The sequence below is a fragment of the Kogia breviceps genome, chromosome 4 (genome assembly GCF_026419965.1).
Source record: "Kogia breviceps isolate mKogBre1 chromosome 4, mKogBre1 haplotype 1, whole genome shotgun sequence".
Taxonomy (NCBI): Eukaryota; Metazoa; Chordata; class Mammalia; order Artiodactyla; family Physeteridae; genus Kogia; species Kogia breviceps.
Genome location: NC_081313.1, coordinates 172,940,717 through 172,954,128, shown reverse-complemented (window position 1 = coordinate 172,954,128; position 13,412 = coordinate 172,940,717). Strand labels below are relative to the sequence as shown.

The 13,412-nt window shown below is 51.9% G+C and overlaps 1 protein-coding gene across 1 annotated transcript; it reads left to right on the top strand.

Annotated features, from left to right (window-relative positions):
• The first annotated feature begins 2,074 nt into the window (after positions 1-2,074).
• Positions 2,075-10,809, top strand: FARSA (phenylalanyl-tRNA synthetase subunit alpha). Its single transcript, XM_059061843.2, has 13 exons — positions 2,075-2,273; positions 4,103-4,240; positions 4,327-4,425; positions 4,514-4,632; positions 5,684-5,776; positions 5,862-5,990; positions 6,067-6,182; positions 8,691-8,775; positions 8,887-8,986; positions 9,079-9,247; positions 9,373-9,450; positions 9,613-9,727; positions 10,419-10,809. Exons 1-13 carry the CDS (start codon positions 2,127-2,129, stop codon positions 10,555-10,557), a joined length of 1,527 nt encoding a protein of 508 aa, XP_058917826.1. The 5' UTR covers positions 2,075-2,126; the 3' UTR covers positions 10,558-10,809.
• Positions 10,810-13,412: the final 2,603 nt, after the last annotated feature.

Genomic DNA, 13,412 nt, shown 5'->3' with positions numbered 1-13,412 from the left:
TGGAGAAGTTGGGGTTCTGCCCCTTCCCCAAGACAGTATCCAGTATTACCCAACCTGGTCCTCCCCCACGAGGACCCCCCAAGTCTGGGATGACCACTCTAGGCCTTCCACTGACCTTCCCCCCACCTTCCCTCCCTCCTACCATGTGTCAGGGACACCTGGGCTAGGTGCTTCCTGCCAGAGGGTAGACACTGTGCCTGTCTTGTTCCCCTCACCATTCCCCCCGACACCTCACAGAGTCTCCTGCAGCACCGGGCACAAAACAGGCTTAAAACCTACTTGACATCTGACAGAAGCAAGGAAAGAAGGACTCTTGCTGGAATTAAATAAGCAAAAATGGGGAAAGTGCTTTGAAGCTAAGAAGAGACTTTGACGGATGCATTCTGAATTTTTATCAGGACCTCACTGTAGGTCCAGCATTGGGGGATATTAGTAACCCCATTTACCAGGCTCAAATAACAGTTGTGATGGCTAAATGAGTAGGTGCTTAGAACAGCACCTAACACAGAGTCCACACTCAATTTAGTACCAGCAAGTATTGCATATGTGTGTGGGTACTATTTCACTTAATTCTCACAGTAACCTGGCTCATATCATTTCCATCCATGCGAGGAAACTGAGGCACAGAAAGATTAAGTGATTTGGCTGAGGGACAAAAATGGCAGATCTGGGATTAGAATCTACTTGTGCTGTCTAATGTAGTCTCCACTGGCCACATGTGATTATTGCCTTTTGAAACGTAGCTGCTCTGAACTAAGCTGTAAGTGGAAAATACACATCAGAATTTGAAGACTTAGTGTGAAAAAATAATGTAAAATATTTCACTAGTAGTTTTATATTAAGTGTTGAAATGATAATGTGGATATTTTAGGTTCTATAAATTCTTCAAATTAATTTCACTCCTTTTGTTTTTAACATTGCTACTAAAATGTGTAAAATTACACATCCATCTCGAAATATATTTCTTGTTTTGTTTTGTCTTGGCCAAGCTGCGGCACACTGACCAGGGATCAAACCCGTGCCCCCTGCAGTGGAATAGTGGAGTCCTAACCATTGGACCACCAGGGAATTCCCAGTATCTTGAATTATATTTCTATAGGACAGCACTGATCTATACTACAAATTATTTCCCTGACATTGGTCTTCTCAGAGCAGGGGTATGGGGAGGAGGGGGCAGGCTCTGGAGTGTTTATAATTTCTGACACTCTCCACCAGCTCCTTGCAGAACCTTGGGCAAGGCATACCACCCTCCGAGCCTCAGTTTTCACATCTGTGAAATGTAGATTATATCAGTATCTACATCATACAGTTTTGGGGAAAATGAAGTAAGACACCTGAAGCACTTAGCACTGGGCTGGGCACAGGGGAGAACATCCATACAGGTTAGCTGCAGCCTTGAATTAACTATTATTGAGTCCTTCTCCACTCTATAAATAGGGTTGGTCCCTACCCAGCCTCCCTTTGAAAATTTAAAAGTAGTTGACATCAGGGACTTCCCTGGTGGTGCAGTGGTTAGGACTCCGTGCTCCCAATGCAGGGGGCCTGGGTTCGATCCCTGGTCAGGGACCTAGATCCCACATGCATGCTGCAACTAAGGAGCCCTGGAGCCGCAACTAAGGAGCCCATGTGCTGCAACCAAGGAGCTGGAGAGCTGCAACTTAAGACCCAGTGCAACCAAATAAATAAGTACATATTTTTAAAAATAATAATAAAAAAATAAAAGTAGTTGACATCAGCAGGATGACTATGTCTGGAGTCCACAACCCACAGCCCTCCTGTGGGGTAAGAAAGAATCCCCAAGGGAGGACTGGTCTGAGGCCCACAGAGGGGTAAGTCCAAGGTCACACTGCCCCTGCTGGTGGGGCTGGGTGAAGCTTAAAACAATGCTGTGAGTCTGTCTTTGATGGCATTAATTTGACCTCTCTGGTCAACCAGAAACCACCAGTCCAGCCAGTACTGGGTCCCTAACCCCCTCTTAAGTTCAAGTGACACGCTCAAGATGGCGGCACTCCGAACCCTGCAGCATAGTCTGCCACACTCAAGATGACGGTGCACGTCTCCCGGCGCCGGTTCCGGTTCCGGTTCTGACTGCCGGCAGGCACACGCCGAGCGCCCTGGGAGTAGTCATGGCAGATGGTCCGGTGGCGGAGGTGCTGCTGCAGCGGCTGGAGGCGGCCGATGGCGGCCTGGACAGCGCACAACTGGCGGCCGAGCTGGGCGTAGAGCACCAGACCGTGGTGGGCGCCGTGAAAAGCCTGCAGGCGCTGGGTGAGGTGAGCTGGGCCGGTGATGCCGGGCCTTCTCGCTTTTGCACCTGCGGTTCCCTTGCCAGGAGGGCTCTGCCCGCAGGCCACATTATCTCAGGCCTGGTTAGGAGTAATTGTATGTGTCCCGCCCAGGGTGCGCAGGCGGGGAGTCAGGAACGAGTGAGGGCCCCGGCGTACGGATGTTTCTCATGCAGTAAACGTCCATTGAGGCATGATTAGTGTTGAGGGGGTGGAGAGGAGAATGGTGGACCAGAAAGACGCAGTCACCGCCTTCACGAAGGCTGCCGTATAATGGATATACTCAAGTGACCGGAGTGATGGAGGAAGCACGGGGAACTCAGAGGTGATAGACGACCCAGCCTTGAGGATCAGGGAGAGCATCCCAAAGGAGATGACAGCTGAGTCGGGTTTCTGCATTGAGTGGAAAAGCCATGGCACTTGAAGGATCAGTGGGGTAGGGGGGTGGCACAAGTGGTGAGAGGGACCCAGCAGAGCCAGATTTCGCGAGGCCTTGTAGGTCTTTATCTCACAGGGGTACTGGGGGGCCATGGCAGGAGCTAGAGCCAATGAGATGTGCGTACTGCCTACATCACTCTTGGGAAGGATTGGTGCGGGCAGGACTGGAGGCAAGGGGACAATGGCAGAGGCTGGCATATCCCCAAACTACAGGGTATGGTCCCGGGCTGTAGGGAGGCAGCTGGAATGGAGAAGGGATTCAGGTGAAGGAATGAAATAAGGTTCATGGAAATGTAGGGATAGCTCGGATGAAGCCCGGCCTTCTGACTTGGACAAGGGAAGGGTGATGGAGCCAGAGGGGGAGGATGCTGACAGACCCGTGGGTCACCCAGCAGGCTGGATCCAGGAGGCTAGGACTCAAAAAACATAGCTGAAAACATCAGACTTACATGATGTGCCCTGCTCTGGCCTCAGATTTATTCCTCATCCAATCTTTGCTGTGACCTTCAGTTGATGGCACTGTTATTATCCCCATATTGCAGATGTGACAACTTCTAAGCACTGGTCAGAATCTTGATCAGTGTCACTAGAAGGAGCAGGCAAACCTGCATTTGAAGGCTGAGGTCATCAGTGCAGAAAGGGATTGAAGCTATGGTGTATGGGTTGACAGTACCTTGATTGATGTGAAAGTGACATTTGTGTAGGCTACTGAGGGTTAAGTAGTGGCAGTTTAATGTTCGTTGTAAGGATGATGACGATGATATTAATGTAGTAGTAGTTATATTTATGCAGCATTTGCTGCATACTAAGTGCTCTGCATCCTTTCTGTGTATTAATTTAGTTACTCAAAACAACTCTCTGAGGTAGAGCCCACCACACCCTTCTCTCATGGATAAGAAAATTTGCTCAGGGACGTTAAGCAACTTTCCCAAGGTCACACAGCAAGAGAGGAGCAGGGCTAGGAATTAGAATGAAAGGGGAGCCTAGGGTTCCTGTGTGTAATGTGGGCAACCTGGGTTCTTCTCTGACATCTGGCTACACTGAGATGCATGTAAGTGTGGAAATAAATCATTTCACCTGAGACTTTAAAAAAAGCTTTCCCAGGTTCAAAGGTGATAGGATTTGTTCTTTGCCAGGCAGGTAATACCCTCAGTGCTTCACCTCACCCTGGGAGGTGTGAATCATTTTTGTCATTTTTCCCGTGTCACAAAAGATCTGCTGAGGCTCAACAAGGCGAGATCACTCCGCTGGGAAGTGGTACAGCTGAGAGGCAAAGCTGGCATCACAGGCTGTTCTTTGACCTGCGTCCCCAGTGCTGCGGCAAGGGGGTGGCTGGATCTGAACCCTGTCCCTGCCCGTGTCCCCCTGTTTTCCTACAGATAATCGAGGCTGAGCTGCGCTCCACCAAGCGCTGGGAGCTTACCGCTGAGGGCGAGGAGATTGCCCGGGAGGGCAGCCATGAGGCCCGGGTGTTTCGCAGCGTCCCCCCAGAGGGTTTGCCCCAGAGCGAGCTCATGGTAGGAGACTGAGTGGGCAGGGCCTAGGGAGGTGTTGGGATGAGGGCGACGCTTTTGTCCCCCTCACTGCAGCCTTGCTCCCACAGCGACTGCCCAGTGGCAAGGTGGGCTTCAGCAAGGCCATGTCCAACAAGTGGATCCGAGTGGACAAGAGTGCTGCTGATGGGCCCCGGGTGTTCAGAGTGGTGAGTCCCTGCTGGGCAGTGGTTGGACAGGTGGTCGGACAGGTGGGCCCCCTGCCCTCACGGCCCCTCGCGCCCATCACTGTGGCAGGTGGATAGCGTGGAGGACGAGGTGCAGCGGCGGCTCCAGCTGGTCCAGAGTGGACAGGCCGAGAAGCTGGGAGAGAAGGAGAGGAGCGAGCTCAGGAAGAGGAAGCTGCTGACTGAAGTGTGAGTGGGTGCCACCCCCCAGGCTCACACCTGTGTCACCTGCATGGCCCTGGAGCAGAAGGGGAGCCATTCTGCCCACACTGGGCCAGGGTGCTATCAGTCTCCTCCCAGCCTCCCTTCACACTGCGGTTGTCGAGCACACATGCCAGGCTGATGCCATGTCAGGCCCTTTGCCTATGCTGTGCCTTCTGCTGAGAAAGATCTTCCTGCTCTTCTTCAAAGCAAGTTCTGACATCAAACCTCTGCTCATGTCTTAGAGAGGCCACCCTGACACCCTTTCCTCCCTTTAAATTCCATAAAAGTTCCTCACTCCTGGCCTCCGTCCCTTGTGCCCTGTTTACTTCCTTTATAGTCCTAAGCAGCGTCTGAAAGTTTATGACCGCTGGGACCTGGACAGGCTGGGGGCTCTGCCCTCACAGAGCTGACGACGCCTTTGAGCAGACGTAGCAGTGGCCTAGCAGTTATAAGAACGCAAACTGGGAATTCCCTGGTGGTCCAGTGGTTAGGGCTCTGAGCTTCCACCGCAGGAGGCCTGGGTTCGATCCCTGGTTGGGGAACTAATATCCCATGTGCTGCATGGCGTGGCTGAAAAAAAAAAAAGCAGACTGGAGCAGGGCTGCCTGGTTCAAGTCCCAGCTCTGCCATATGCTAGCTGTGTGACCTTGACCAAGTCACCTGATCTTTCCAAGCTTCTGTTTATGCATGTGTAAAATGGCTCCTTTTCACACAGGATTATGGGGTGATTTTATGGAACAGAGCCTAGTGTGGAATAAACTCTCTAAACTTGACCTATTATTATCACTCCCAGCTATATGCTTAGTGCCTTGAACAGGCCCTGGCACGCAGTAGGTTCTCAGTAAATGTTTGTTAAATGAGTAACTGCATGAACATAGGGATGTAGGTCGGGGCCAGCTTAAAGGATTCCGGAGATGGTAAGTGTCAGGAAGAAAATACAGCAGAGTGATTTTCTGGGTGACTTTGGGGTCAGCATCAGATGGGAGGTCAAGGGAAACCACTTGGAGGAGGTATCAGCGTTGTCCTCTGGCCTTAGGACCCTGAAGACCTACTGGGTGAGCAAAGGCAGTGCCTTTAGCACCAGCATCTCCAAGCAGGAAACAGAGCTGAGCCCAGAGATGATCTCCAGGTAGGGGGTAGCCCCAGAGTTGGGGGCCGGTGGGGGTGTGGTAGGCAGCCCCCACCAGACCCATGTACCCTGCATCCCCCCATAGTGGCTCCTGGCGGGACCGGCCCTTCAAGCCCTACAATTTCTCGGCCCATGGCGTCCTCCCTGACAGCGGCCACCTGCACCCCCTGCTCAAGGTCCGCACCCAGTTCCGGCAGATATTCCTGGAGATGGGGTAAGCATGGGGTTGGGGGTGGGGCCAGCCCAGCTGCTTGGCACAGGCAGGGCAGTCAGGCTGTGTCTCCCACCAGGTTCACCGAGATGCCGACTGACAATTACATTGAGAGCTCCTTCTGGAACTTTGACGCACTCTTCCAGCCCCAGCAGCACCCAGCACGGGACCAGCATGACACCTTCTTCCTGCGAGGTGGGTGGGCCCTGCCGTGCCATCAGAGGTGCCAGACCTGGGCAGAGCCTTTTGGGGTGGCATACCATTTTACAGGATAAACTCCATCCTCCTCAGTGTGGGCGACAAACCTGTGTGGGCCGCTATCATCAACTTCTGTGATCTTCTTCCACCTCCCCTCTTGCCCACCTCAGGGCCTTTGCCCGTGCTGTGGCTTCTGCCGAGAACTGTCTTCTCCCAGGTCTTCATGGCAGGCTCTGGCATGAAGCGTCTGCTCACATGTCACCTCAGAGAGACTACCCTGACATGCCCTTGTCCCCCCAAGTTCTAAAAGGTCCTCACTGCTAGTCTTCAGCATTGCTTCCCAGTTCTCTCTTTCTTCCACAGTCCTTGGTACTCTCTGAAATTGAATGACTTTCCAAAATGGTTGTCGTTTCCCCCACCAGCAGGGCAGATGAGGCTATTGGGTGCCTGTTACCTGGCCAGGAGCAACAGCGCCATTGTCATCATTTCAGCATCCAAAACTTGCTGAGCCATGGGACTTCCCTGGTGGTTTAGTGGTTAGGACTCTCCGCTTCCGCTGCAGGGGGGGGACGCAGGATTGATCCCTTGTCAGGGAAGTTCCACGTGCCATGTAGTGTGGCCCCAAAAAAGAAAAAGAAAAATATATAAAACTTACTGAGCTGTCACTGTCCTAATCTTTCCACCAACTATAGGGAGTAGACTGTTTTGCAAATGGGGAAATTAGGTCTCAGAGAGGGGACATCACTTGCTTAGGGTCACAGCTTATAGGCGGTGGAGCTGGGATTTGATGTCAGGCTTTTCAGGTGCACTAAAATTGTGTCTCTGGAAGGGAATCATAAGAACTTGCACGTTCGTGCAGCATAGAGTCTGCACCTATGAATGAGCTCCTGTGTGCCAAAGTCTCTGTGACACAGCTGGGTCACAGCCATGAATGAGACAGAAATCCTTGCCCTGATGAGACCCGCATATCCTGTTTGGGCGAGATATGCATTTAATTCTGAGTAAGCTGTAAACACGACGATGCAAGATGGCAGTAAATGTGATGGGGGAATTGACGTTATGTTGGTGGGGGAGCACGCTGTCAATTTAAAATAAAGGCTGCGGGCTTCCCTGGTGAAGGAAAAGGGAATTTCCTTAAGAATCCGCCTGCCAATGCAGGGGACACGGGTTCAAGGCCTGGTCCAGGAAGATCCCACATGCCACGGAGCTACTAAGCCCATGTGCCACGACTACTAAGGCTGCGCTCTAGAGCCCACGAGCCACAACTACTGAAGCCTGCGTGCCCAGAGCCCATGCTCCACAACAAGAGAAGCCACCGCAATGAGAAGCCTGCGCACTGCAACGAAGAGTAGCCCCCACTCGCCGCAACTAGAGAAAGCCCATGCACAGCAATGAAGACCCAATGCAGCCAAAAATAAATAAATTTATTTTAAAATAAATAAATTAATTAAGTAAAGGCTGCTTGGGACTTCCCTGGTGGCGCAGTGGTTAAGATTCCGCCTGCCAACGCAGGGGACATGGGTTCAATCCCTGGTCCGGGAAGATCCCACATGCCGCTGAGCAACTAAGCCTGTGCAGCACAACTACTGAGCCTGCAGTCTAGAGCCTGCAAGCCACAACTACTGAGCCTGCATGCCACAACTACTGAAGCCCGTGCACCTAGAGCCCGTGCTCCACAACAAGAGAAGCCACCGCAATGAGAAGCCCGCACACCACAACGAAGAGTAGCCCCCGCTTGCCGCAGCTAGAGAAAGCCCACGCACAGCAATGATGATGCAACGCAGCCAAAAATAAATTAATTTTTTAAAAAAGGTCTCCGTGCTCCTAATGCAGCAGGCCCGGGTTCGGTCCCTGGTGAGGGAACTAGATCCCACGTGCGTGCCGCAACTAAGAGTTCATGTGCTGCAACTAAGGAGCTGGTGAGCCACAACTAAGGAGCATGCCTGCTGCAACCAAGACCCGATGCAACCAAATAAATAAGATAAATAAAATATTATTTAAAATAATAATAATAAAATAAAATGAAGGCTGCTTAAGCAAAGATGGAAGGAGGTCAGGGAGGGAGCTATGCCTGGGGAAGGAAAGTTCCAGGCCAAGGGAATGGCCAGTGCAAAGGACCTGAGGCTGGCACGTGCCTGGTGTGCTCACAGATCAGCAGGGAAGCTCTGTGGCTGGAGGAAGTAATCAGTTAGGAGTGGAAGGAGAGAATTCCCTGGCAGAACAGTGGTTAGGACTCTGTGCTTTCACTGCCTAGGGCGCAGGTTCAATCCCTGGTTGGGGAACTAAGTCCTGCAAGCTGTGCAGCATGGCCAAAAAAAAAAAAGGAATGGGACCACGGCAGGTTCTGGGCAGAGGAGAGTTGTGACTGACTCGGGTGTTCTCAGGTACCCTCTGGCAGCTGTGGAGGGTGGGGGAGGGAGCTGCCTGTGTCACTGTCTGTTTTCAGTGCGGTGGCTATTTGAGAAATGCTCCTTGACTGTCCAGATGTTGCTCTGTCCTGTCCAGATCCAGCCCAGGCCCAGCAGCTCCCAATGGACTATGTCCATCGCGTCAAGCGGACCCACTCTCAGGGCGGCTATGGCTCACAGGGGTAAGGCAGGACCCAGGACTTTGGGTCCTGGGCAGAACACCCAGGGGTGTCGGGGGAAAGAGGTTGGGGGCCGAGAGCTGCATCATGGACTTCCTGTATGTCCCTCTGAAGGTACAAGTACAACTGGAAACTGGACGAGGCTCGGAAAAACCTACTGCGTACCCATACCACATCGGCCAGTGCCCGCGCCCTCTACCGCCTGGCCCAGAAGGTGTCGCGGGGCTTGGGCAGCGTTGGAGGGGGCAGGGCTGTCATCCTGACCTCCTCACCCATGCCCGGGCTTGGCCTGCCTCTCATCTCCAGAAGCCCTTCACAGCGGCCAAATACTTCTCCATTGATCGTGTGTTCCGGAATGAGACCCTAGATGCCACACACCTGGCCGAGTTCCACCAGATCGAGGGCGTCGTGGCTGACCACGGCCTCACGCTAGGCCACCTCATGGGCGTCCTGCGGGAGTTCTTCACCAAGCTGGGTAAGCCGGCAGGCTGGGGTGGGCAAGCAGGAGGATGCCTTGGTCGTCAGCCTGACCCTCCCCCTTTGCCCTTCCCCTCCCCCTTTGCCCCCACCCCCACTCTGTTTGGCTGCCTCCCCACCCAGGTATCACCCAGCTGCGTTTCAAGCCGACCTACAACCCTTACACCGAGCCCAGCATGGAAGTGTTCAGCTACCACCAAGGTCAGGGTGGAACCCAGTACTGGGACAGGGAGGGAGGTCTCAGGCCGCCTATGGCTCAGCCCAAGTCCCCGTCACTGCCAAGCCCACACCCCACCTCCCAAGCTAACTGCCAGGCCCAGTATCACCCACACAAGCCGCCCCATCGTTCTCCTGCCTTCACAGGCCTGAAGAAGTGGGTGGAGGTTGGAAACTCTGGGATCTTCCGCCCCGAGATGCTGCTGCCCATGGGGCTCCCCGAGAATGTGTCAGTCATTGCCTGGGGCCTCTCCCTTGAGCGGTGAGTACGCAAACCACTTAGGGTGTCGGCTGCCTTACTCAGGTGGCTTGCCAGGCGTGGGGGCCTGCAGACTTTCAGCCCCATCCATTCGTTCATTCATTTGAGAAACCCTTAGTGAGCACCTGCTGTGTACTGAGTCCTGTGCTGTGATTATGACATACACATCTCTACTTCCATGAAGCCAGGGGTGCTAGTGGAACAAAAAGGTTGATAATTAGTGAGATAAATAACTCAATAAGTAAAGCTTAAAGTATGTCCAAAAGCAGTGTTATAGAGAAAACACAGCAGGGAGGGCTAAGGAGATGTCAGGGAAGGCCTCTCAGAGGAGGTGGCATCTGAGCAAAGACTGAAGGTGGGTGAATTGGTAAGCCATGAGGATATCTGGGGAACAGCGTTCCAGGCAGAGGGAATAGCCAGTGCAAAGGCCCTGAGGCTGGAGCGGGCCTGCTATGTTTGGAGAACACTAAGGAGGCCAGGGTGGTTGGAGGGAATGAGTGAGTGAAGGTGGAGAGTGGGAGGAGATGAGGGTGGGGAGGTGACAGGACAGATTGAGCAGGGCCTTTTGAGCCCCAGGGAGGACTTTGGCTTTTACTCAAGGAAGGTGGTAAGAGGAAGGTGGTAAGAGAGGTTCTGATCAGAAGAGAGCATGACCTGACCTTGTGTTAAACCATGTCATGTCCCCCCTCCCAAGCCCGACAATGATCAAATATGGCATCAACAATATCCGGGAGCTGGTGGGCCACAAGGTGAACCTGCAGATGGTGTACGACAGTCCCCTGTGCCGCCTAGACGCCGAACGGGGGCCCCCGTCGACACAGGAGGCCGCATGACACGAACCGCCCTGGATAGGCCGCCTTCCCCAAGACCCTGCTGCCCTTTGCATCCCTGCCAGTGACCCCCTTGTACTTAAGAGGCCTCTGTGAGGCCAGTCCCCCTGCCCCTGGTATCTCCTCTTCCCCACTGGCCCCAGGGTCCCAGGGACAGGGGAGCGGGTAGCAGGTTCATTCTGTTGTCCACCTGTGAGGGTGGGCCTTGGGGAACCCTGCAGACCAGCTGCTGGCTAATAAAGTGGGCACTTGCCCTCATCTGGTGCCTTTCCTTAGGGGTGGAGGGGTGCTGGAGCCCCGGGTGTGAGGCGTGGTGGGTTGGAGGTCTTGCATCCTCAGGAACCCCTGTCCAGCCTGAGCCAGATCCCACCAAGGAAGACTAGCTCCATCAGGCATTTACTGATTTACCTCCTGGTGCCAGGTCTCTTCTAGGTGAAGGGAACAGAACCCCCTACCCCTGTGGAAGGGTGGGGCATATAGCAAGCTAAGCCTTTAAAGCTGCCCTTTTTGTTTTTTTAAGAGCAGTTTTAGGTTCATAGCAAAACTGAGTGGAAGGTAAAGAGATTTCCTATAAACCCCCTGCCTTGACACATCATAATGACCCAAAGTCCACAGTTTACATTACAGTTGATTCCCTGTGTTGTATGTAGGTTTGGACAAACGTATGATGATGTGTATTCATTCATTATTATGGTATCATACGGAGTATTTTCACTGCTCTGAAAGTCGTCTGTGCTCCACACATTCATCCCTTTCTCCTCCCCCTAAAATATGACTCTTAAAACAAAAAACTCTCAAGGATTTCAAATGAGCCCAGAATAGAGATGAATGAGTAGGATAAAGCTCCATGAACCCACCACTCACACTGAACAGTGAGCAGGATCTCACATCTGTTTCTATGGGAATATTTCAGAGCCAATCCCAGTCACCACGTCGCTCAGCCCAGATCTTCAGGGGCCACACGCTTTTGGAAACATAGACAATTTTTTATGTAACCATGAGACCACTTTTATACCCAGGGCAGTTGGCAGTCAGCTGAAGCCATAGGTTTTGCTGGTCCCAGGGCCTGGGGGCACCAATCTTCCAAGGGCTCCTCACTCAAATCTTTTATTTATTTCAAATTAAATAATCCAGGAATACAGAAAAATATTCCTTCATTCAATAAATGTACACTTTTTTTTTTATTGAGGTATGGTTGATTTGCAATGCTGTGCCAATCTCTGCTGTACAGCGAAGTGACCCAGTTATACACATACATTCTTTTTTAATATTCTTTCCCAGTATGGTTTATCACAGGATATTCAATATAGCTTCCTGTGCTATACATTAGGACCTTGTTGTCTATCTGTTCTAAATGTAATAGTTTGAAACGTGCATCTCTTAAGTGCCAGCAGTGGGCAGAGCTGGCTCGGGTCCCTGCCTTCAGGAGCTGACGTGGGGTGGGGGTGGGGAGGGACCTGGGGAGGCATGAGAGAAAGGATGAACAGATAAAGAAATGGAGGGAGGGGGCTTCCCTGGTGGTGCGGTGGTTGAGAATCTGCCTGCTAATGCAGGGGACACGGGTTCGAGCCCTGGTCTGGGAGGATCCCACATGCCGCGGAGCAACTGGGCCCGTGACCCACAATTACTGAGCCTGCGCGTCTGGAGCCTGTGCTCCACAACAAGAGAGGCCGCGATAGTGAGAGACCCGCGCACCGCGATGCAGAGTGGCCCCCGCTTGCCACAACTAGAGAAAGCCCTCGCACAGAAACAAAGACCCAACACAGCAAAAATAAATTAATAAACTCCTACCCCCAACAACTTAAAAAAAAAAAAAAAAAAGAATCGGAGGGAGGGGTAGAAACCATTTAAAAAGTAAAGGCTGGTGAGGGTGAAGCATATATAATATGAAGCATAATACAGTAAACACCCAAGAATCCACCCCTTGTTCATTCGAATCTGAACATAGATTATATTTTCTTTGGATCTTTGACTTTTTAGATCTGTGCGACTAATGGTTTGAAGACCCTAGTTTCTTTTGTCCCCAGCCCACCAAGGTTGCCGCCTCCTGAATTTGGTGTTTATCATTCTCATGTGCTTTTAAACTGTTGCTACTTACATGTGTCACTTTAACAAAGACATGGTTTCAATTTGCATGTTTTCAAATGTTACACAGACCGCGCACCAAAAAAATCCTGCATCTTCTGTGTCGCCTTTGTTTTGGTTTGGTGCCAGTGTGTTTGTGTATGCATGCTTAAAAGTAAGTGAGATTTTTCCCAGTAGATAATCCTCAAATCTTCAAATCTGATGCTGCAGGAAGATGCATCTCATTTAACTTGTAGCTTTGCCACAAGATACTGTTCGCCACTGTTTATTGAACTCAATGTGTTCCAAATGTTTATCCCTGAAACCCTTATAATAGTCTCATGTTTTAGATTTTATCGCCTTGCTATTAGACAAAGATGGGTTTTGAGAGTGAGTGGTAGTTTAATGATCACCCCTACTGGTAAGAGCCCAGATTGAAACCCAGTTCTCCAGAACGTAGGCATAAAGGTGTGTGCTCTAGTGTGTGGCCGGGGACAGAGCCCTGCACAGAAGGGCTGAGCAACGTGAGCAGATTCCCACTGTCTCCCTTTCATGAACACTGTGACAGGTGCCCCTCAGAGGGGCTCCACCTCCTTCCCAGTCAGTTGGGACAAAGTCCCAACCCTTCATCCTTCACCCACTGCTTCCTCCAAGCTCTGCTCGCCCCACCAGGCCTGGCTACTCCTCAAAGGCACTGTGCTTGCTCAGACCTCAGGGCTTTTGCCCAACCGTGTCAAATCCTTTGCCCATTTTTTAACTGGGTTTTTTTCTGTCTCACTGAGTTGCAAGAGGTC